Here is a 24,513-nt window from a genome sequence, read left to right as displayed (position 1 = left end):
AAGGTAAACTACAGCTGACCTGGAGTAGCCACCAAACTTGTCTTCAGCGTCCCTGGTTCAGCAGGGGCAGCAGGACGCGATCCTTCCATGGAGACTCCGTCCTGGGAGTTGGTGCGAGAAATAGGCTCGGGAGTTTTCTTCTTGCGCTGCAGACCTTTCTGGATGGACTGTGAGTCCGTGGGTAAGTTAGCCAGCTGGTGAAACACATTCCGCTTGCGGATAACGGCGTAGACCAAATTTGAGTTCCCTGGGAATCACAGCAAGAAATTGAGTAGAGAAGGCTCAAAGAGCTCTGCCAATACAGCACAGCTCATGGGGTACCCACAAGGTCAGAGAACCAAGCTTCCACCCATAAAGGCAATGGCACAAGGAAGAAAGGAAGAGCAGAGCTCGAGATCCCCTGATCCATTACAAAGCGGTACAGGAAATTCAGTTAAATCGTTCCTACGCTGGAAGGCTGACAAGAAGTGGCTTAGAAACTGACACTCAAACAAGCGGGAAGAAAAGGGACAGTTTAAACCACATATTAGCACCTATTTTGGAAGAGAAGGTTGGTAGTAAAGATTCAACATTTCTCCGTCTTCAAAAGAATTCACACAACGAACCAGGGGCATTCCATTTGAGGAGAAACAGGCTTGAAATAGCAAAGCCAAAAGGCCAGAAATCTTACTGTCCGCAAGGTGGCAGAGAACAGAATGAAACCATCCCCTAAAATAAAACACAAATCACAGCCACAAAGGCTGTTTTAGGATCTGGCAACCACGACTTGCAAGATTTCCATTAGGGAAGCAGAATGGCCACTCTTCCTTTGCAGTGTTAAAGCAAAACATTGAATTTTGACCAGGTTAAGGGACCTCACTCTTTTATTTCCTTAAGGTAAAAGACTGTCATGCTTTTAAGAGGGAAAGCATAAGGCACTTCCTGGAAAGGCAGCAAGTGCCAGAACTTTGCTTGGATGAGGCTGTTTGGTCTTCAGCTCCAGTGATCTGCCAGAGCAGAACCGAGGCACTTTTAAACATTTAAGGAGATGGAAGTTATTTTGTCCCCCCACCTACGCTGCTGAGCAACATGAGCTGTTTCACAGCAGCATCCAGCCAGTCCCAACTTAAGCGTTACACACTCACTTTCCCTTCTTCTTCCCCTCTGCCCACCTCATCTTCTGGTTTGCAGGACACTGAGGTTACGCTGATAATTAGCTGCCATCTCCTTTTGCTCTAACCCAATCTGTCTGGGTCAGGACCCAACACTGATTACCTACTAACCCAACTTCTCAGTCCTAGTCTCCATGTAGCTGGTTTCTACACTTTTCCCCCCTCTCTCATCTGTTTGGACTTCCTCTGAACTTCCGTCTCATGTTCTCTTGGACTAAAGTAGTGCAAACCCACTAAATACAGAAGTCAGTCTCTTACCATCAAACTGGTACTGAATAATGTTGTTGAAAACTTCCAACAAGAAGAAAACAAGATGATGGTTCTGGACAGAGGAGAACAGGAACCAGGTGGTGGAAAAAGCCTCCAGCAGATGCAGTAACTTGTTAGCAGCCACCATGGAGAGAGACTTCAGGTACGGAGACACTGGGGAAGGCAAACAAATGAAAAATAAAAACTGGAGAAAGAACCAAAGTGTATTTATTCACACAAATACACAGGTAAAAATGTTGCTCTTCCCACCTTCCCACCCTGCACTTCTGGGAAACCCTCACGGAAAAGCTGAGCCCAACAGGGTCCCACAGAAACATTTCCAAATATACAAGAAGTGAAACAGAGATATTGCCTAGCAAAAGCAGGTGTTTCTCCTTTAGAGTGTCTTGTGTAGTTTTACACTAGTAACATCATCTCTGGTGCACCTCCTGAAAAGCTGACAAAGCCAGAGCCACCCTGGACGCTCACTAAGCCCAAGGGAAGCCAGTGCCACCATGGGGAGGTGGCACTCCCTGCTGGAAAGGGACAGCACTGCCAACCACCCCCACCAGGCCTTCTGGCAAATGCCCTTCTGCCACTCCAGAGGGGCTCCAGGGACTCTGCTCTCCCACCCTCTGCCCCATCCGACTGAGCCCAGGCAACAACCCTGCAGGCAGGTCTGGTCTGCAGCTGGCAGCTCCAGCACGGACGAGGAAGGACCAGTTTCTGACACTGGTCAATGTTAGGGGGCACGAGTAGGAGCACAGGGAGAGGGGAGGGAGAGCAGCCAGAGCTGTCCCCTGCGTGGGTTGTGGTCTCACACGGTGCTTACCGTTCACAACGATGGTGAGCAGGCAGTCGAAGAGAGGCTGCAGCCGCTGATGCCCACTGGTTATGATCTTGTGAAAGACCTATGGTAAGGAAGGAGTTCTTGAGCAAGGTAGTACCTTACTGAAAGCATCCTCTCAACCAAAACCAGTGCCACCCCCACACTAATCACTTCCTGACACCATTCCTTCCTAGGCAGGGCCCTGCACACTCCACAATTAGACAGGTGGGGAAGGCTGCTCTCTCTGCAGACTTGCCCTCCAGGAGTACAAGCTTTCATTTACAAGGAATCCTTTAGGGCCCTGATTAGAGCTCTACAACACCGCAAACAGAAACTGACTGTGAACTGTTCCAAAACGCACAGGCAGCCCAAGACAAAAATAAACCACCAGGAAGTAAGAAACATCTTCACCTCCAATGGATTTTGACTCTGAACCCCAACAATAGCTGCCTGAAATGCCACAGAACTAATCATTTCACATCTGATTTTAGTGCAAACTTCTAACTCAAATGTTTGTCCTACTTTTCTTAACTATACTCTCAGACATGGAAAGATTCAACTGCCTCGCAACCAGTTCTAGCATTCCCAGTGTTGGCCTTCCCACCTCTAGCTGGCATGCCTGTAGAGGAGACCTGCAGCACAACGAAAATACAGAGATGATCTAAAATGAATGGACTGTAATAGCAAAACACATTGCATCAAGAACAGTTCTGGTGGGCATATTTCTTCTGGCTCCTCCTACTGCAAATCTCCTTTTGGACGTTTACCAGAAGCTGCTTAGAGATTCTTCTCTGGTAAACAAGCACTAACATGACAGAGGGTACCACCTGAGGCCGGGCCTCCAAAACACACAGCTGTTCACATGCAGTATCGTGGCCCTCAGCACTACAGACCAAAAGATGAACGAAATCTTGCGGCCACCCAAAGCCGCAGGGTTGAGCTTGGTAGCACTGGTGTTCCCTTTCTGACAGATGTGCTCCACACAACTCTGGTTACCTGGGACGTGGCCAGCAATGCAGTCAGATCTCCTGCCTTCCCCACCTGCTGTCAAGTGTGGTAGAGACATGCACCCACCCCACCCATGCCAGTCCCAGAGTCCTTTAGACACCAGTCCAGCACCATCCAGGATCCTGTTCTTTGGGATCAGCCCATGCAGATGGATTTGCATCTCATGCATAGGCACCCTGCTGGACACAGCACCTCAAGTTAACAGCGTGCAAAGATCCCACCAGTGCTTGGATACACCTCACACACTTTCCAGCTACTCAGCAGGCTGGCAAACTAGGAGGGGCAAGTATATTGAAGGAGGAAGGAGGACAATTATTTGTGGAGGTATGAAACAGGAGTTAGGAGGGCCAGAAAAGAACTGCTGGAGCTATACTCACTATAATGAGCAGATCTGCGTGTGTCCCTGTGAAGACAGGGATGTCCATAGGCACTCGTACGGAATACGGCTTGTTCAGTCGAACCCCAAAGTTACGCTCCCCACTGAGAAGCAGGAGGATAAAGACCCCGATGTGCATCAAGCCCACTCGCGCTGCAGGGGGAGGAAAAAAAAACCCCAAAACCAGAAAACACAAAACAAAACACCACAGTGAGGCCAGCGGACTTCTGAAGACAGAGGAGCAGTGAGGGGCAAGGAGAAACAGTATGGGACAGGAAGAAAAACTGCACAGACCAGACCATCCCAATAAGGGACATCCCACGCAGGGCAGTACCAGTGTCCTTCCCAAGCACATCTATGGGGCCAGTACGACGTTAAGTCTTGGACAGATGGTGCTTTTCTTCATTATGTTCCTGATGTAAACCCACCAGTGCAGTAGGAAAGATCTGACTTCTTTCCACTACCCAGTGATGGAGTTATGCCTCATTTACACCCAAGGCAAGAGCAGATCGCTCATTTCTCCCTCCTCATGGGATCAGGGACATAGTCTTTGACATAAGGACTCAAAATCAGTTAACACATGCTAAGGATCTCCCTTCCCTGTGTTGTGGTATAGACCATGTCCTGCTTCTCGTCTGTTACAAACAACAAAACCCAGCTAACAACCACTCTACTCCATGCTAGCAGAAGGCCAGGAACACGCACGTGAGATGCTACCACGTCTAAGTGGTAGGGAGGAAGCATCTTAAAAACATTCTAGCTCAACTGTCAAGCACAGATCATCCCAAATACTGAAAATAACCAACTTACATTGGTCTGCTCTGGCATCATTGAGAAAATACAAGATTGGGACAAGAATGTCCAGAACATCACTGCTCTTCAGCACAAAGAAGAGGAATTTCTGGAAAAAAGGGGAGAATTTTAGACCATCGCAGCATATTCAGTTTTCTGCACCATCCGCAGCACTCAGGACAGGTAACCTCAAGCTAATCAGTCTCTCAAGAATGTTAGAAAGCCTGGTGTATGCACCAGCTCTTCAACTCCAGTGTTATTTGTAGAGTTATCATAATACCTGCTCCAGCATTTGCCTCAAGCACCGACCCTCAGGAGCTGCAGCCCCTCTCACAAGCTGTCCCTACAGCCAGACCCCCCAGCCCAGGCCGCAGGGAGTAGTGCTGTTGACCAGGGTACCAGAGTCACTGCTAACTACGTGCCCACAACCCTTCAACAGGGCTCAATCCAGCCAGAGCCACACCAGGCTCTGGGCAACAGACAAGGTGGGGCAAAGCTCAGCAAGAATCAGATCCACACCTTGTTGAAGTCACAGAGTTTCCAGAAGAGGACAAGGAGTTCCTGATGGAATTGGATCTTCTTGGCAGAGTTTGGCAGGTAGGTCTGGACCAGCGGGTTTGATAACAAACGGGCCACTCCTTTCAGGATGAACTGGAAATCCTGCCGACAGAGCAGGAAAGAGACTGTGGTGGGCCCAGGGCTAATGCAATCAGCATGAAGTCAGATAGGAAATACTTTGGGACAGGAGCACGTTACCTCCTCTCGGTGTATTCTTGAGAGGTAATTCACAAACAGATTGTCTGGTCCAGGAGGCTGCGTTCAAAGAAAATGAGCGAAATGCTTACTGGCAACAAGGTTGACTCAGGAAGTCAAAGTGTAACCACTGGCTCTGGAGTCTAATGCCTCTTATTTCAGCTTTTCTCTCTAAATGATCCAGTTTGAACTGCTAGGAGGCAGAGCACCTCAGGGAACAGTAAAGTCAGGGGCTTTTCACTCACATGCTCGTGATTCAAGTCAGTGACCAAAACCTAGTGGTTTGGTCACATACAGCTGTTTAGTGACCTACAGGACAGGACTGGACCAGAGATAGCAGGCTGCAAGGAAAGGAGTGGTGCTGGGCCCTACAGGTCAACATTCAATGCAAGCTGGTGTAAGAGGACCACAGGGAGTTGAGAAGAGCAGCAAATACAGATCCCAGTGTCACTCACATCCACATCATCCATGGCCGTGCCAGTGGTGGTGCCATCCACGGTGGGACTTGAATTGGTGGAGCTGTCATAGTCCAAAGTGACAATCAGCACCTGGGCTGCCTCCTCTACCAGGGGCTCACGGTAGTCAGAGAAAAGCAGGTGATTGTAAGGAATCCCATAACCCACCGGGTCGTAGGCACAGACAACATTCAGGAGCGAGGTGAAGAGCGGGAGCGCATGTCTGGGGAGGAGAAAACATTCTCAGAAGACAGCAGCAGGAAGCAAAAGGTGCTGCCTTGGGGAAGGACAGGCATCTCTCTCCCCAAGAGTTAGGGGTCGTGACAAAACACAATCATCTTCTCTAACCTAGGACAGTGGCCCATGACTGGGCAGCCCACAGACAGGAACTGACAACCCAGCTCCCGGCTGGTCTCCTGGACTACAGCTGAGAGGTAAGGGGAGGTGAAAAAGGCTGTGTGGCCTCCCAGAGGGATCCTGTGCAGCAATGCGAAAAAGGGGACAGGACCTCAGAGCTCTCCAGACTCCAGAAAGACAAAACTGTCTGCCTTCAGCCAGGACTGCGCTCCCCTAGCTGAGCAACTGTCACCTGAGCAGCTGAAAGTCCTAGAGGAGACAATGTCACTAGAGGGCAGCAATCATTCGCCACCAACACCACAAACGACCCACTGCAGTGCCACGCCACACCGCCACGAGGGAACGGGGTCTACAGCAGGGAACAGGATCTGCCGTTTCCCACAGTCCCTAGATGCTGGGGGTAGCAAGTTCTATGGTGCCCCATTACCAACACATTCCATGGAAAAGATTTGAAGGTATTTCTTCCCCTGGCACCCAGTACCTCACTCTTCACCCTCACCTGTTCTCTGTAGAGCAGAAGAACTGCACCCAGGGGTTGGCATTGCTGCTGTCCGAGGAGGGAGGCAGATACATGGCCTCAGAGAAACAGGTCAGCAGCAGCTTAAGCAGCTCTGTCCTGAAAGAAGGGAAGAAGCAGCCAAGGCCATTCAGCAGCAGAGACTGGGCACAGGAGGCACAATCTCTTCCACAACAACACATAAGGAAAGCTCAGTCCCATCTAGACAGTCCTCCCCACAGAGAGCTAAGCCCATCTCATTTCATGAGCTATACTGCTGTCACTGGCACAAAGCTCAGCAGAATTGCTGCCTTATGAAAAAGAAATACAGTACAGAGCTCCTAGGCATTTTGAGAGCAGCAATGTTTTGCCAGTTCCTGTTGCAGACACTCTGACTCCCATATCATACTACAAAAAGCTATTCAAAAGGTCAGCTTTTTTTTTTTTTTTTCTCCTGTGTTGCCAGTCCTGTTAGCTCAGAAAGGAGCAAGCAGAAAGCCCCTTGGGAATCACAGATCCCCGAGGAGGCAAGGAGAGCTCATCTCCCCCAGATCCCCCTCTCCTGAGCCCAGCTTCTTTCCATTCTGCCTTTGCAGCCCCTCTTACCTATTCAAGTCATGGATGTAGTTAGGCTGTGGAGAATGAGCAAAGCCTACTCCTGCCTCCCAGATGTACTCACAGCTGTCGATGGAGTGGATATCTTCTGCTGTGTCCTGTGGGGAGAGGTAAGAGGTTGGACCACAGAAGGCAAGAGCAAGAGTTGACAGGGCTTGTGGTATCCAAGGCCGTTCAGCCGCTCTCTTTAGCAATCGCAAAGAAACAAGCAGAAAAGCATCCGAACACTCAGACTGTACTTACCAGCCCCACCCAGGGAGCATCCTGGACAGAGGGCTTCTCAACTTCAACAGGCACTGAGCACCATGCAGAATGAGGCCCTTCCTCTAGCACGCTAAGGTGCAATGCTAGCTGTCTCTACTGGGAAGGGTCAACCAACACCAAAGGGCCCAAAATACATTCTGTTCTCGTTACTGGATGCATCACCATCTCCTCTCCTTTCCTCCTTTCTCACAAAACACAGCCCAGGTCAGGGCTTTTCCTTTGCAGATCAAGAGCACCACACAGGGGTTCATTCCCACTCAATATCTCAACCTTATCTCAGGACACGTCATGTTGAGTTCACCCACGTAACGGTGACTTGCAACGGCTGCACCCAAAGGCAGGAGATGCAGCAAATTAACCCTCATTTATAATAAAATTGGATATGGCTGTGACTTGCTTTTCAGAGGGTAAAGCAAGAAGGTGATTGCATATATCTTATTTCTCCTAGTGAGGACCCTCCCAGTCCCTTAACAGCTGCTGGGGTGACTCAAAAACTCTTGTTTTGCAACCTGAGGAGATGAACCGTGGCAGTTTGCCCTTATTCTTTGTCATGGTCAGCCAGCTCAGGAGTGAAGAAGCTTTGCAGAGACGAGCAGCCATTGAAAACCACCCTTCGACCCTCCAGGAATGACCAGGAGCAAGGGCGAAGATGAATATGTTCGCACCACGTGCACTTGGCACACTTTGGTTGTCTCTTTTCTGGAGTTTAATTAAGCAAATTCTGCTGCCTGTCTTTATTCCTCCCTGCACTTGGGGAAAGCAGATCAGAGGACTGTTTCTAATTGCTCTGAATTCCCATTGCATAACCTCCCTTCCACAAAAGCACTGATCTCAGGACAGCAGGGCTTGAGGGCAACCAAGATGCACTCAACACCCCAACCACGACTCCCACAAAACCAGCACGTTGACAGCAGCTACTGCCAGCACGGAAGCAACCGCAGCTTCCTCCACGGTCTGGGCTTGTCCTGCCTTGCTGCTCACTTCTTACCGATAAGCTGGAGCTCACCTGCTGTCAGGTTTCTCACCAAGCTCCTCAGAACAACTCATGCTGAGACTGGAGTGCCCAAGACCTCCCTCCACATCAAAATCTTGAACATCTCCTGCCAGGCACAGGCTTCATGGAAAGAAATGCAAGTACATCCACAAGCCTGCTCCTACCGTGTGTGACTAAGCAGGAACGCTAGGAGGAGACAGCCTGTTACCAGCCGTCGTCATAGCCGTTCCCCAGGCCTAAAAAAACAGGTGCTGATGTCTTCAAAGAGCTCAGCCTTTGCAAGTAAGTGACAAAACAGAGAGATGCAGGCCCTGTGCAAGACAGAGGGAGCTGCAGTTTCCAGCCAGAACTCCAGGGCTGACTTCAATAGGAGGGCAAACAGCAAAGGAGTACGGGCCAGTCAGGGGTCTCCTTTGCCCATTCCCTCCCAGTTCTTGCTCTTCCTCTTTACTCAGTTCTGCTTCAGCAACTATCCACCACGATCTGTATCTCTGGGGCCATATGCTGTTCTGCCATGAGCATGAGGTGGTTGTACCCATCTCTCTGCTCTTAATCTGCAGTCAGACCCAGGAGAGCAGGTCAGACCGGATTCAGAGAGGGAAGACAGCTAGGCAAAGACTAGAGAGGCTGCAGGCAGCCGGGAGGCAGCTAACAGCAAGGAACATAAAGCATCCACGGTCTCATTGTCTAATTCAAGTTGCCCAGAGCCCTGGAAAACCAGCCTGGCCTCTGCCAAGGGAAAAACCATGGGTGCAGTGGGGGCAGGGCTCTCCCAGGAAAAAGCCACCCCGACTTGTGCAATCCATCCCAAGTGACAGCAAATCCATTTGTTTCAGCCTCACTCCCACTTACTCTTTGCACATGGGTAGCTCTGATCCAGCCTTGCCCCTTCATCCCCAGAATGACAGATTGGTGACAGATTTCAACTCTGTTTCTACTACCCAGAAACCTCAAGCAAGCAATTTAGTACTCAGGTTTGTCAGGGAATTTTGCAGCCATCAAATACACAGTGGTTCAGCATGTTAATTTTTAATTTACTTCATAGTTATACCAAAAAGGAGGGCTGCCCATGTTTGTTTATAGACCAGACCTACAAAATACACCACAGAGTCACTGGTGGGGAGAGAGAAAGACAGAAGAAGGGAGGGAGATGCACCAGAATCTGTCCTTTGCACATCTGGTAGGAGATCCCTGCTTGAGGAAACTCCTCTGAAGTAAAGACGGCCACCATAACAATCAGAACACATTTGTCTTTGCTGCAATGATAAAAAGAGGGAGAGAAGGTGGAAGAACCCAACAGAGACCATCTACTCATTCAGATCACAGCATCTGCGATCAGGCAAACAGCTGCTTCCTGCCCCGGACGGCACCAAATTGCCAGTGGAAGGAACAAGGTACTAAAGGTCTCTGCTCCACTGGCAACACAACCACCTTTTCCTGAGGGGCAAGCTGTAGTGCAGGGGTAGGTGCCAGCCACTCCATTTAAGACTCATCCAGTTGTCTCAGAACATCTGTTTTAGAAGGCACAAACACCACACAGTGAACCCAAAATGCTGATCATTATTAGTCACCATGGGTTCAAGCTCAGCAACTCTGTATTTTCCTTCTTGTAGGTTTGCAGGAAGCTGCTGGGCTTTTTCAGGGTACCCCCACCATGCAGCTAATCTACCTCTATGCAGATAATCTCATGATTCAACTTACCACTGTGCTCCTCCGGTGGCTCTGCACAGTGAAATCGGGACAGAAGAGCAGATCTGCGACAGCAAGGAGCAACGACTCAGCCAGTGGCCGGGCATTTTCATCTTCTTCCTCTCCCTAAAAACAAAAAACATGGAAGAGTGCTGTCAGCCCAGGGTTAGCAAAGAGGCCACAATAACACTAGTATAACACAGCAAGAGAAGGTACATTCCCCAAGAAGACACAGGGAGGCAAGAAGTTACAAAGGACCGAGAGGGAGAAACGCACACAACCCAGCCAGTACAGGAAAGAAATGAACCCCTGGAAGGTGATGACTAAACAGGAACAAGGTCTTTAATGACACCAAACTGAGCAGACAAAGGCCTAGAGATGTTGGGGAAACAGAAGAGTAGCACTGGACCTTTCCAAATAGAGATGCTTGACTTATTCAAGACAAAAGGAAAGGGAACTGTTTACAGAGAAGAGGGTTTTACAGTCATGAAGGAGGGCGATTTGGATGGTGCACAGAGACAGCAACAGGAAGAAGCCAGCGATAAGGTGTAAAACCTCTCAAAGTCCTGCATGGGCTGCCCAGAACTGAAGGTGACAGAACCGGGAGAGGCTGCATGCACCATGCACGGGGCCGCCTCAGCCTGCCATGGCAAAGCAAGCCTGACAGCAGAGGGGATTTTGCCATTTCCAGCATTCAAAGCAATCACTCTAATCACGCACGGCTACTCCTCTGCAGCCGTTGCCACGGGAAACCTTGCCAGATCCTGCCTGTCAAAGAGCATCCTGGATGGGAGGCCTTCCCGACCACACTGGTGCTGGAGGGAAAGGCAGGGAACAGGAATGGCAGGAGCTTATCTATCTGAGCCAGGCCTCTGTCAGCCTGCGTAGGACACATGGCTCTTAAATCACAGCAGGCAGCTAACGGAGATAATAACCTGTGTGGCTGTGACGCCTGTCTCGGTGACAGCAGGACGACTACCGTCAAACAGACCCCGGATGTAAGGCCCACAGCCAACGGATGGAGAGAGCCAGCACAGCAAAGATGCTTTTACTTGAGCTCCTAGTTCAGAGATGAGATGACAAGTACCAGGGTACAAGGGGATTTCTTTTCCAAGAATGATCTTTGCTAACATCGCCTTGGCTGCCAGAAAAAGTCCCTGCAGGCTCTGGGTACCACCACATGCAAAATGGGTGCCACACAACAAACAAATAGACCTGTACACAATACAGACTCCCTTACAGGAGGAAGGCACCCATGCTCCAGGAGCTCTGCCATCCATCACTACCTCATGAAGCAGGCAAAGGACAATTGCAGAGGTATTTACTAATGGTCCAAGCACACCATTTTCTTCCCCTTCAGTTTCCTGGGAGATACCAGCCTTCAGACGGCAAAGCCATTGCCCCTGGCTTAGACGTGGCCCCAGCTTCCCTGACATCTCAGGGCTTTATCTGTCATCCCCCTGCCAGGCAGCTCAGCCACCCTTACAGCTGCTTCTGCACGTGGTTAAATGATGGAGCACACTGAACCATGACAGCTCCACTGACATTCAGGGGGCACAACGCAGCGGGAGGGCTCCTCAACCCAGTACACGTGCACTGGGCTGGATCGCCTTGGGGTGACTCCACCACTCTAAGGCTGAGAAACTCTCTCTTCCAGGTGCTGAACAAGGTGGAAAAGCAGTTGTAACAGCAGCCTGGCTGGATCAGAGCACCAGGCACTCTGCGTGTTCCTTCCCAAAACAAGCTCCTCCATTGTTAAGCCTCTCCAGAACTCCTCGGCCCCTGCAGGGATGAAAGGATGGACAACCACCACCCTCCCAATCACACACATCACGTAACACAGCAGGACTAGCAAAGACTTCTCTTTCCACCACCCAGAACTTCCCCTTGAAGTGCCTCAGGCAAAACAGATTAGAGGTGACAGGCAGAGACAGCGCAAGGCGCAAGGTTTGTACTGTACCAACCACTGCTGATCCTTTATAGCCTTCCCCCAAAACACTGCAGGACACTTAACATTCAGGGGAAACCACACTCTTCAGCCCAGCCAGGCTGACCTGCAGATTCAGAAACTCATAGAAGAGTGCTCTTTACGCACAGAACAGCAGCTGCTAAAGGAGCAAGCAGGCAAATAAGTATTCCTGGCCCAACTCAGCTGTGTTTTCAACACTATCTCTAGTGAGATCCTAAAGCACTTTCACCCTGCTCCTCTGAGAGACACAGAAGAGTACTATTGTTCCTGCTCTCCAGACAGAGAAATGTAGGGAGGTTCAGAGACTCCCCTGAGGTTACACACACTACTGACGGAGCCAGAAACATACCTCATTCTTTAACCCTAATTCTTTAACCGCCCTTGCTCATTTGTGGTCTTCACCTATTAGGCTAGGCCCCTGGTTAAAACGGTATCACTCAGCTCATAAGCAGGGTATTGAGCCACAATGCTGAGAGCTTCTCCGACATTATTTGCTTTAAATGGGACATTGTAAAACCAGTGGAAATGACACCCTATTTCAGTTTGACTTGAATCTTAAATCGACTTTAGTTAATGGAATTGGGTCATTTCGGTTTAAGAAAGTCATACAGCCTTTAGTACCACTCTCATGTTCATTTTGATTCACACCTACCGGAGAAGCTTTCCCTCACATACCAGTGCTCTCCTACACCTACACACCCAAGTGAAATAATTTGGCTGACGCAGCAACCTGTGATAAACAAAACAGCTGAGGGTGAGAGGAAGAGCAGCAAGAATCAAAGGAAGGAAAAGAACTTAGAAGGTGCCACCTAATTTCTGACCAAAATAAAGTTGCCCCCAAAAGTATACAGGGTCTCCCTGCTGCAACCTCCCCTTCACCCTCCAGAAAGAAGAGTAAGTGCCAAGTAACAGACCCCTCCTCGGCCAGCCCCAGGGACAGTTGACCAGAAGAAGCCTCTCCAGTCTGGATCCTCAAAGATGTAAGGCAGGATACGGGTGAGAAGCCGGCAGCAGTTCAAGACGATTTGCCTCTCCTTCTCCGTGTGGCAGCCGCTCTCTGCTCCCTGCACCAGCTTCTCGACAGCCTGAAGGAAACACAACCAAGGCAGGTAGCATTAGCCAGCACACAAGTTAGCAAGAGTTGGGCAGGTCTGTCCTGTTGGTGACAAGCTCACATGGAGTTATAAGCAGTTCTGTAGCCCATTTTCTCAGAGTTCAACGGTACAGGTTGCCGTTGCTGTTTGAAACACTGGAGAAACAGGGTTAATGATCTTCAACAGACCTTCTTGAATTTCTACCGTCCCACTGCAAAAGATCTCACGTGCCAAAGCTAAGCCATGCAGCACACGTGTCATGCCATGTGAGGCAGACAGCCGCAGCACCAGGAGGCTCCTTCCAGCACTGCTCCATGACACCACACGCTGCAAAGAGCAGCTCAGATTAATCAGCCGCACCAAGCACGCGAGAGGCGGGCAGAACCAAGGCAGCAGCGCTGTGCTACACGGTGCGAGGCGCTGGCAGGGGAAGACTGCACAGACACACACACAGTCTGACAGATCGGTATGTGCCGTTGTGATTACAGCAGGGACCTCTCCCGACTCAGGAGGTGGGAGCTAAGCTGCTGCCTGTGACTATTAAGGGTGTGGATACGGCCTCCAGCAGAGCCCATCAAGGTCCTGCTGCAGAGGAGGGTGGCAGGCCGGGTTTCCCCCCACTGACCCTGCGACTAGGATTGCTGCTCTGGAAAGAGCTTCTGGGCTGAGTCTCTGCAATCCATCCAGTCGCTGCCGAAACTGCCAATGGAGACAGTCACTGGGTTTTTCAGCATAGGATGTGGGTCCTGCCAGGCAGCAACCACAGCCCCAGGAGGCAGAGGCAGGAGGTTTTACCCACAGAAAGGAAAGGGCAGCTCCTTCCCCCAGCAGTTGCACCCACTTGCTCTTACTCCCTGATCCTAAGGGGAAACAGAGGGGGAATGAAAGCCAAAACATTTACCAAGGATTCACCTTGCTGCTTTTTAATTCATGAGGTCACGTGTCCCTGCTTATTTTCATAGCAGACTGTCTGGGTCACTGACTCTGCTAGCCTGCGTCACTGCCTTAATGGGTATTTAAATGCTGTTTGTGTAGTCTCAGTCTGTCCACACGCTACTCTGTGACGGAGCTTAACTATTTTTTCAGGCACATTTATGACTCTGTACAGTCTGAGTCTCTAGCCATGACTGCAGATGACATTTCAGCCATGCTGTCGTGCTCTCCATGAACAGGCAGCATTGCTAAGCCCACTGGCACACTGCATCTGGCACAGGTCAAGCCTCAAGCCTGGCAAAAGCATTGCAGGAGTCTGCAGGCTCCTCTAACCCTGATATCCCAAGATCTGGGGCTCCTGAATAAACAGCCCTGCAGTCAACAGGTCTCCCAGCACATCCATTTCCAGCAGGGAGAACAGCCCATATTTTAGTTTTGATTTTGGGGAAAGAGGACACAGAGTCAAAGGGGGTTATGTAGTCAGTACAGATCTCCTCAGCCCTTCTCAATTCCCAAGCTGCTGATTACCAGAAGCCAGGAGACAGCACTAGGGAAGAACCATTCAATCTTTCCTCATTTTTGTGTTCTTTCTCAAGTATCCACTACAGGCATCTGTCTGAGGCACGATTGCCAGTCAGATTCAGTATGATTCAGTAGGTCTCATTCACATTTTGTGGAGCAGGAAAGAAAAACAGGACTGCAACAACCATTCAAAACTGGGAAAATGCCATTCCAAATGTTTCCAATACTACAAATTCAAGGCTATTCGTTGCATGGCTGAAATCAGGAGCATTATTAACACCTGCACTTTCCCAGGCAGAATAAGTCTCAGGCTGTTGCTCACCAGCTTGACAATCTGCCAAACCTGGCTGGGCAGGAAACGTGAGTCAATGTCCCTTATGTTCCACACCAGGAGGTGGCAACACCAGAAGCAACATCAGGGATGTTCTGATGTCACAGCAGAAGGAAGGAAAGTCTTAAGATCTCCCTCGAACTTCATCCAGGCACTCATACAGTGACAATCACCACATCCCTCTGGGATCTATTGGCTTGAAGCCAGACTAACGCACGGTGAGGAGCAACTGGAGGCAGACAAGGAATTGGATGCACCAGCCTTGCCACAAATATGCAGCCTTGGTACAAAGGCCCCTAAGCAGGAAGCAGTTTATACAGCGGGCAAGACCCAAGAGGGCAGAGTGAAACACAGGAAGAGGACAAGAGGAAAAAAGACTCCAAAGTGAGCAAATGCCAGCTGTGGTCTGTGCTAAACCAAGCGAGGAAGGGCTGAGAGTTACCATCAAGAGGAGACAGGGACAAGCAAGCACATCACGTGGTGTAAGAAAACAATATGGTACCTGTCTTCCCCTTGGGAGCCATAGGGCCATTGATCCAGGGACACCCCCCCGGCTACTGGCGCAGCACCAAGGAATAAGACAGCACCAACCTTACCTTGTAACACAGAGTTGCCAAGTTTGAAGGCGATTCTTCTCTCACTGCTCGGATCTCTGCAGCTGGTACAAGGGCAAAGACATCCTGAACTGAAGTGGCTGTGTCTGCCCAGAACTGGTCCCAAAAGGCATCATCCGTTGCCTCCACGGGCTATGGAGAGACAAACACGGTTACAGAGGCAGAACTACCATTCTACCAAGTCCAGACACCAGCAATTACGCCTGGCTTGGGGATGATAGGACCAGGCACAGAAGAGGTTCAATAAAAGATACTGGCACTGGTTTTGTACCTCCTTTGTTACCAGGGCTTTGACCAATTCAATCTCCCAAACGGAGCATTCCCTCAGCAAGGGGGTGAGCAGTAAGACATTTATGTGACCAACTGCATCAGACTGTGACTCCCCAAGTCTTTCACAGAATCACAACACACGAGACCTCCTGCTTGTCTGCAGCCTAGGGCGTGATCTTTACCAACACACATGGCCCAGGCTCTCAGGCACTCTGTCACCTTCAGAGCAAGCCAAGATGTCCTGAGCGTGCACTGGAATTACTTCTATCGTAACAAAAGTCTCAAGGAAGCAATCAGGGACATCTCACATTAGGGCACAAACAGACCCATGGAACTGACAGGCCCACCTCAAAGCACTTACAGATGCAACGGAATTGCTCTTTCTGAATCAAATATTTATAGGGAACTGGACTCAGTGCAGCTGGTCGCTGCCAATGCTTTGTTCTTAAAAAGCACTAAGTGTGCAATTCAGAGGGGAAGACGGAAGGAGACCGATATACCAAAGAAAGCAATGCATTTCAGACCTGTGGTCTACCACCAAAAAACCACCCCTCCACAAATGTCGGGGAACACAAACCTTCCCATTACCTTTTCTGGCTCTGCAGGTGCAGACAACCTCCTCTTTTACCAGCACTGTTGTCCCCTTTTCACAGTGAGAGAATAAGCATTCTCCTCGAGCCCGCCCTGAAACCCCACTGTCAGGGATGCTGGCCATAAGGACGGTCCGTTTGCCAGACTGCAGCTGGAAAGACAGCTCTGCCCAGCTGGCTGCAGAGTTCCAATGTTATTTCCCCCAGCTTCTTCCTGACAGCGTGGCATTTACTTTTAAATCAAAACAACAACGATGACAACTGGGGTGTCAGGTTATACGCGGCTGAACAAAGCAGACCGGACCTTGCTTCGCCCTTCATGGTTCTGTAGAGCCAGTGGACAGCGCTGGCCATTCAAGGTGAAGCAGAGGCTCAGACACGCAGGGCCAGCAATGCCTCCAACCCCGCAGAAGCACAGTGATGACCTGCTCCTCCCCAAAAGGTGAAAATGCCAGCACGGTTTGCTGAACAAGACGGTATCTCCATTACACATCTCAGGCATCCAAAGCCTGGGAGCTCTGAATAATCAGGAAAGACTTTTCAGCCAGTCTAAAACTGAGCACAGCTCTTCCAATCTAAATGCTAATACTTGGCAAGAGATAGGCATCACCCAAACAAGACTGGGAGTGCTCATCCAGCCCATGGGTCCAGCCACAGGGGTGGGATAAATACATGCCTATTTATGCCAAGCAGCGTAAGAGCTGCATCCATTATTTCAGTCAGAAGAGGAAAATGGAAGCTTTTCCAGAGGAGTTTCCCCAGCCATGCCAAAGCACCTGAGCAACCCCAGCCCTCGGCTTGGGGCGAGGGGGAGCCTCCTGCCTGCGATGGCGCCGGCTCTGAAGCAAACAGCGGCTCTCGCTAACTGCAATAATCAGCACCATGGGTGGGTCTAGCATGTCAGATGGGAAAGGGGCAAAAATATGAACATGTGTTTGACTTTTAACAATTCCTGCCCATTCCCAGCTCTGCTGTTGCAGGGAGGAAACTCGCCCAGCTTTATGCCCCTTCTAAATGCCACTAAGATGTGACTCCAGGGGGGGGAACAGCTCATTCACAGCTCTGACACCGAGAAGTGCTGCATTTCCCCCTTTGCTATCACCTCCTGAACTAAGAGCCACAGTCTGCGAGCAGGTGATGTGTCACTACCACTCAAAGGCCAAAAAGCGAGAGGGGCAGGCAGGGCCACCCCCAAACTGGTATAGCTGGTTACTGCCCTGCAGCTCTCTGCCTTAACGCTCCAGCGCCATAGAGGCTGCTTACTGCTTGTCCTGGTCCTTCCAGCCGTGCAATAAATCAGCCTGAGTGACTCTCCAGTCTTTAAAAACAAAACCAGAAAAAAAAACACACACGTGTATAAGCATCTTAAACTCTGCTTTAGTGCTGAAACCCTCTTCATTTTATCACCTGGCCACCAAAGCAAGCTCCCACCAAACCTCTTCCCAAGGGAAGAGCAACTTTTTCCAAATGGTTCAAGCACACAGCTCATCAGAGGGGATCTGTAGGAACAGCCAAGTGTTTACAGCCTGACTGTCACCTTCCTGAACGTGTGAAGGAGCTGTGCTCTTTGTAACCTGGGCATGAAATACTGCAATGGAAGCAAAGCTATTTTGCAAATCTCACCTCTAATTTCACTGCTCAAAAAGGAGCCAAGTATTTGGAAATCCAATCCATGTAACGCACAAAACATCCTACATCCCCTTTCAAACCATGTACCACAACCACATGTATAATTGCCACATGTACCTACTGGCTGCCTGCCACAGCCACTCCCAACAACAACAGCGAGCAGCAACTGCTGCTAATTGGAGATCATGCATAAATAATGGCTTCACTCTCATCTAGAGGGGAAGCAGAAAACCATTTCCCTCCAGCAGACACAGATCCCTTTACCTCCCGCTAGCCTGAGGCCTCCTCAGAGGTTGAACACAGCCGCTATTTTACAGATGGGAACACAACAGCTCAGACTGATTGAGAACGCGGTCTCTGACTAAGATTACATGGAGGCAGAGAAGCATAGCACCGATTACCCAAGCTGCAACGCTGGATGCTGCAGCCACATTAATGTCACGGCTGCCATCTTGGCAGCAGATTATGCTAAAACACCATTTATTTCATTTTTAATAGCTGCAGCAAGTCAGCTCCTCATCAACAGATGGTATCCCGTGTACAATCCTGGGACACGGATTCAATACCGAGTCGCTCACATCCCTGCAGCCCCCCTGTTTTAATTAGCAGTCTGGCATCATGAAGCTACTCAATCCACATAATATTCATCTCCCTGATAGAACATTACTGGATGTTTTTAAGCTGATTGTCTTCTGCACACAGCATCTCTGGGGATCTAAAAATCCATTTCTGGGGATCTAAATATCCTAACATTCTGTGATTTCCTCATGCTGAGCTCACCCAACAGCCTGTATCTAGCTCATAGAGAAGGGAATTACAGAGACCTAGAACAGTCTTGTTCACCAGCCACGGACACCTTCGTTCAGAAATGTCAAGATTTAGTTACAAGTGTCGGTACCGTACATGCCGCAGTAACAAATCCCACAGCACCGCAGCTAGCCTTAACAGTGCTCTAACCAGAAGAGCTCAGGAGGAGCTGAATCCTCAGCAGCAATGCTGTGAGCTGAAGCCACTTCGGATCCTCCAGATCAGCACAGATCCATCCTCGTTTGGGGAGGGAGCTGCAGCACAGATAAGAAAGAGCCTGATGTTCCCCCAGCACAGCACAGACCACCAGCTCTGCGCCAGCAGCACCATGAGAATTTCTTTGTTGCCGGCAGAATTGAGGGCTCAGTAGCCCAACTCTATTCTGGAAACACAACTGGCCCATCTGGAGAGCAAAGGAAGTTCCTGACCCCCCACGCACCCCACAACAGAGGCTGCTGAAGGTACAGAGCTAACTGGCAAAGAGAGATGCTGCTGCCTGAACCATGCTCTCCGCACCAAAGGGATGAGATGACTGTAGCACCGAGTGGCTGCTGAGAACACCGTGGGCAGAGCCAAGGTGATGTGACACCTCAGAGTGGGCAAGGAGGGAGATTTTTGCCTTCAGTTCACCTAGGCAAAGTGTAAAGACCTCCCACCTGCATGCTGGCCACACAAAGGTGGAACCAGTCCTACTGGACCCCTCCAGTCTTTATTTCCCAATAGTTACAAATGTTGGGTTTCAGGTTCTTTAAAGCACACCACACACACGCTGCAGGAGTCAGGAAAGGAAGACGCTCGGTTTGCGAGCCTCTTGCCCGTTACCGAACAGAGAATCGCAGCCCTGCACAGGCCATCCCCAGGCAAACAGGATACGTCAGAGGAAACAGGAAAACAGAGTGGAGCTGACCTTGGGAAAAGGTCCCAAGGCACAGCCTCCCCCTTGTTCGTTACTGTCCTCAGCCTGATGCTACCACCACCTTCGCTTTCTCTCTCAGATACAATCCCTCACAAACTCAGGCAGGGTGAGCTTTTGCACCCTCCTCCCAACCAAGAGCTCTCCACGCTTACACCTTCACATCGAACGCCCGTTCCCAACAACTCCTCCAACAGGTCCCTACCAGAGGGCTGTCCTTAAACCAATTTTGAGGTTGCTGCAAACCATCAGCACAGAATCAAGGGGGCAAGCAGCCACTAGTCTCGCTCACTGTATTCTCTTTTTGCTTCTTGCCAAGATGCCAGCTGAGCATCCCACCAGCCAAGGCAGAGAGGCGTTTGGGGCAGGGACCCTTCTTTTTCTGGAACTCGACAGCAGAGCAGGTCCCTCATCCCTGACCAGGGTTTCTAGCCAGTACCTCACGAGCTCAGGTAATCTGTAACAGCAGCGTGCTCCTTTCCACCCAAATGAAGCAGAGCCGTGGTGTGTCATGACCAGAGAGCCATTCATGCAGCACTTGATTGAGCTCTAGGTGATCAGGCAACCCGGCAGGGCCAGCAGAGTAGTTCAAGGCAATTCACGCACCTTTGTACCACCTGTTTGCGAGCCACTGGGCAAAAGGAAAGCCTGAGGACGCTAATTCAAAACATTAATAACTAGCAAGATTTCATCCCTGCTGCCCAGGACAGCGGCTCCACATGGACTTCAGAGCAATAGTAAATTTTTCTATAGGATCTTTGCAGTCAGCAGCGCAGAATCAAGGAGAGACTGCATGCGAGTCCGCCGCCAGTTCTCTGCTCCCACAGCAGAGACAGTGTTGCAAAGGAAACTGGAAAATGGGATTTGTAGAAGTCTGGCAGGGAAAGCCCAGGACAAGAGTCAGCTGTGCGAGGCATTAGTTACAGCTTTGCTTTTCAGACAACAACTTTGCTTTTGATCAACCTGAGACACTCGGACATTTGAGTCAAGCCTGAAAACTATCAGAAACAGGCTACCAGAACCTGAGCTCTGTCCAAGCGCAAGATGTACTTTTATCAGGCTCAAATTAACAGCCTGTTGTACTGTTGCATTTCCACATGAGGGAAAAAGAAAGGACTGGAGTTTGTCCCTCGTGTTTGATCCTTCCTGTCTCTTTAAAAGCAGAGGCACAGCTAGCATTAAAATCTAACAAGCTGGTTCACAAGATTAAAATTTCTTATCTTCCAGTCGGTCACTTGCAGGAACCATTTAATTGCCAACTGGCTGACAAAAGAAAGTGTGTTTGCCCAGCAGCTAAGTCTCCCAGCTTCAGTTCCCTGCCCTGCCACTGACTAGTTGTCACACCATCTATATTTCCCTTCACCTGTTAAGTAGGCAGCATCTTTATGGGCAGTTTGGGAGGGCTCACACATTCCCTATTATAAAGCACCTGTTTTATTATTAAAAGGGTGGGCCCTATCAATTTAAAGGTGTGCAGGGTAATGTAATATATACATATCACATAAAGATCCTAAAGCCCATTTCTCCTTGTGTGATTATAAATATACACCTGTAGCATAAGCTAATTCCTTTCTTCTGGTACTACTGCCCTTTTTTAAGCACTGAAATCATTCTAAAGTAATTTTTCCTTTTTAATCTCTTACACCTTCAGAGTTTCTCTTTGGCAATTAAAAAAATCAATTTCCTTTGTGTTCAGACTTGGTTCAACTTTCCAGTTCCGGGCTCCACATGTGCTACAAGCCTTCAAGTGTTATGTTCCTTACAGATTTATTTGATTTCTTTTTTTAACTGTTCACAAAGGAACAGTCATAATTTTTTAACTAACGAAAGCCTGGAGATTATAACAACTTATTTTTAAGAAAAAATTAACTTCAGTGCCAACTCTGAACCTTCACCAGTGAGTGAACAGTGCTTTCTGCTCAACCACTTCCTTCCATCACAGCCTTAGGAAACACTGCACAGTGCATTACTAAGCTCACGGTTTCACGTTACCGATGATTTGATGAAAATCTGTTTGTCCAGCTACCTAATGTCAGAGGAGAAGGCTGTAAAAAAGGAGACACACTGCTGAGGAAGCAAAGCGTATTTTGAGCTAATAGCTTTGAAGGACTTGACTCTATCCATTACTGCGGCCTGGTTTTGAATCCAGGGTCTCATGGACTAGGAGGTTACATGGAGGCTGCTGCTGGTACGAGCTCAGAAGGCTCCAGCAGAGTCCAGTCACGCATCCTGCACAAGCAAACACCAGTGCCCTTCTACGGTATGTAAATATGGGAGCGCCAACACCCCACCCTTTTTCCACATGGCAGTTAGTCTCACCTAGACCACAAAGAACGTGAAATCAATCCAGCCAAGAATGAAGCTTTTTCTCCTTCCTTTATTCAGGGCCCCAGTGAACCTTCTTTCATTACAGATGTCGATAAACCAGGGGAGGGGAGCACTCTCTTCTTGGCTGGCATTATGAAGGATTGCCTCATACAGGATTTTCTTCATGAACAGCAGACTGAGAAGATCCCTATAAGCTCAATTTCCTGCCCCAATCTCACTTTATAAGCATGTTTCCCAGTGGATGAAGGACAGTCCAAAGCTGAAGGCACTCTGAACTATTAGGCAACCACAAAAGACTTCGGAAGAATCCCTTAAAACGTTAATTCATCCACTTCTCTTTTTGCCTAGGGATGTTGTGGAACATTCACAATTGCAGGTTTTAAGAACATGTTCACAAAAGCCATTCCTGAGCAATGCAGATAGAAGTGACACAGCTTTAGAAAGTATAAACAGTTTCTCAAAGGCTCTTCCAGCCTTCCTATCTGTGATTCATTTCCCAGTCCTAGTTTTCATCTCTTGAGTTTTTACAGATTTTTCTATTACCCTTGACTTCTTTGCATCTATATCCTTTTCTTCCGAATTCATTCCTCATCGTTAAATATCTTTCTGCCATCATCCCCGAGTTTATTAGCAGCTGTTACTGCCTCATCGCCAAAGATGGACCATAAAGCAATTCTCCACTGTAGCTCAGAAGAACCCAAGATGCAATTTCTCCATAGAACAAAATCCTCTCCTCCTTAGACAGGAGGACAGGCTACTAATTTTCTGTCAGTGCTACTGGGCGCACAACTTAAGACAAGAGCCAAGCTAGCTCCCAGGACATGTGCAGCACCTGTTAGCGCTCTAGGCAGCCACCCTCCCTACACACAGCCCTGACTTCCTTTCACTTAATTCCTTCTCCTCTATAGCCTGCAGAAATAAAGCATTATTTCTCAGGTCACAGATGGAAGCTGCCTCTGCTGCAAAAAGCTGTCCCAACAGCATGGTTGGCCAACAGCCCTTTCAATCAGCTATTACCCAAAACCAGGGCAAGGTTCTCTACCAATTATTCAGGGGAAAAAGAAGATACAGGAAAGGGGGCACTGGCAAACCTTGCGGTGATGTAAACCTGCAGCTGAATACGTTAGGAGCTGTGGGCATCCCTTACGACAGCAGAGTCTCCGTCTGCTACCACAGGACGCTGTTTAGCCACGCAAGATGTCAGAGGCGTGATGGAAGCAAGGCCCGGCCAGACCTGACGCCTGCCCCGAGGCAGAGCACGGCCTTATGGCGTTACCCGTACCCCTCCATAGCCCTCAGCGTCACGGCAGATGGGACCAGCTTGCCCAGACCCGCCATCAGCTCCCCAGCCTTAGGGCAAGGCCTCACCGCCAGAGCCTGGACCACAGCCAGCCATGGCCGAAGCCCCCCCGGCGGTGCGGTCACCTCCGCCCCGAGCCCCCCCGCAGCGTGCAGCCCTGTCCCCATGCACAAGGCACCCGCGCCGGCCATGCTCACCAAGGCCGGGCTGTGGGGGGTAGCAGCCCGGCCGCCCCCTTCTCCCAGCACCGGGGATGTCTCCGGGCAGGGCCGGGGGAGAGGGACCTGTCAGCCCTCCCCGGCTACCTGCGAGCGTCCCCGGCCACCTCACAGCCCGGGGGAGGCCGCGCCTCAGGGCAGGAGGGCGGCTCCCGACATGGCGGCCCCCCCCTCACCTCACCCACGGCCCGACATGGCGGCGCGCCCCCCACCCCCGCCGCCTCCTCACCTCACCCACCGCCCGACATGGCGGCCCTCACCTGGGTCTTGGTGGTGAGCTGGATCACCGCCTTTCTGAAGTTGAGCTTGGAGTCGGCGCTGCCCATGGTGCGGCCCGGCTCGGCGGGGCTGCGGCCTGCCGGGCACAGCCGTCCCGGGCCGTCCCTCACGCCGCCGATTCCGCCTCCCCTCTTCGGGCCGCCGCTGCCGCCATCCCCCTTCCCCGCGCCGGCGGCTCTCCCTGCCTCCTTCCCTCCTGTCAAACCCGGCCTCGCAGGTCCCGGCCTTCCCTCCCCTCCTCCCGCATCCCTTCCTCCGCCCACGGCCGCGGCTCCTCCTCCGCCGGCCCCGCCGCCAGCCCTTCATCCCGCCCCGCCGCCTCCCCGCGGACACCTTCCTCGTTCTCTCCCGTTTTCCCATCTCCGTCTGCCATCCCTTCCTCGCTTCACCCCTTCCTTCTCATCCTCCTCCGGCTAGCCCCTTCCCTCCCTCCAGCCCCTTCCCGCCCACATGTCGCTCCCCATGGCCGTGCTCCCCTGGCACCCCCCCTCACCTCCCCTCTCCGTGAGGGCCCGCGGCAGAGCACGGCTTCCCTCATTTCGCCCTCCTCTTCCTCCAGCCCTTCCTCGCCCTCCCCACCGGCCCAGGCTCTCTGTCTTCACTGACAGCCCCGCTCTCCCCCGACGTTTGCCTTCTCCCCGCAATCAGCTCCCTCTGACCCCATCTTGCCCACTTCTCCCCCCATCTT

The 24,513-nt window shown here is 50.5% G+C and overlaps 1 protein-coding gene across 1 annotated transcript in view; it reads right to left on the bottom strand.

Moving 5' to 3' along the window:
- Positions 1 to 23,872, bottom strand: part of HID1 (HID1 domain containing) — a 29,931-nt gene extending 6,059 nt beyond the window's left edge. The window contains exons 1-14 of the mRNA XM_086473718.1: positions 23,807 to 23,872; positions 15,474 to 15,623; positions 12,912 to 13,082; positions 10,041 to 10,154; positions 7,073 to 7,179; positions 6,470 to 6,586; positions 5,614 to 5,836; positions 5,162 to 5,218; positions 4,925 to 5,065; positions 4,424 to 4,514; positions 3,615 to 3,766; positions 2,233 to 2,311; positions 1,410 to 1,574; positions 20 to 247 (exon numbers count right to left, since the gene is read on the bottom strand). Of these exons, the coding sequence (XP_086329844.1) occupies positions 20 to 247; positions 1,410 to 1,574; positions 2,233 to 2,311; positions 3,615 to 3,766; positions 4,424 to 4,514; positions 4,925 to 5,065; positions 5,162 to 5,218; positions 5,614 to 5,836; positions 6,470 to 6,586; positions 7,073 to 7,179; positions 10,041 to 10,154; positions 12,912 to 13,082; positions 15,474 to 15,623; positions 23,807 to 23,872 (1,861 nt within the window). The remainder of the gene's footprint in view (positions 1 to 19; positions 248 to 1,409; positions 1,575 to 2,232; positions 2,312 to 3,614; positions 3,767 to 4,423; positions 4,515 to 4,924; positions 5,066 to 5,161; positions 5,219 to 5,613; positions 5,837 to 6,469; positions 6,587 to 7,072; positions 7,180 to 10,040; positions 10,155 to 12,911; positions 13,083 to 15,473; positions 15,624 to 23,806) is intronic.
- Positions 23,873 to 24,513: the final 641 nt, after the last annotated feature.

The sequence above is a fragment of the Leptosomus discolor genome, chromosome 15, assembly GCF_034619465.1.
Source record: "Leptosomus discolor isolate bLepDis1 chromosome 15, bLepDis1.hap2, whole genome shotgun sequence".
NCBI classification, from domain to species: Eukaryota; Metazoa; Chordata; class Aves; order Leptosomiformes; family Leptosomidae; genus Leptosomus; species Leptosomus discolor.
The sequence above is the reverse complement of the archived record's forward strand: the minus strand, read 5'-3'. Positions and strand labels throughout refer to the sequence as shown.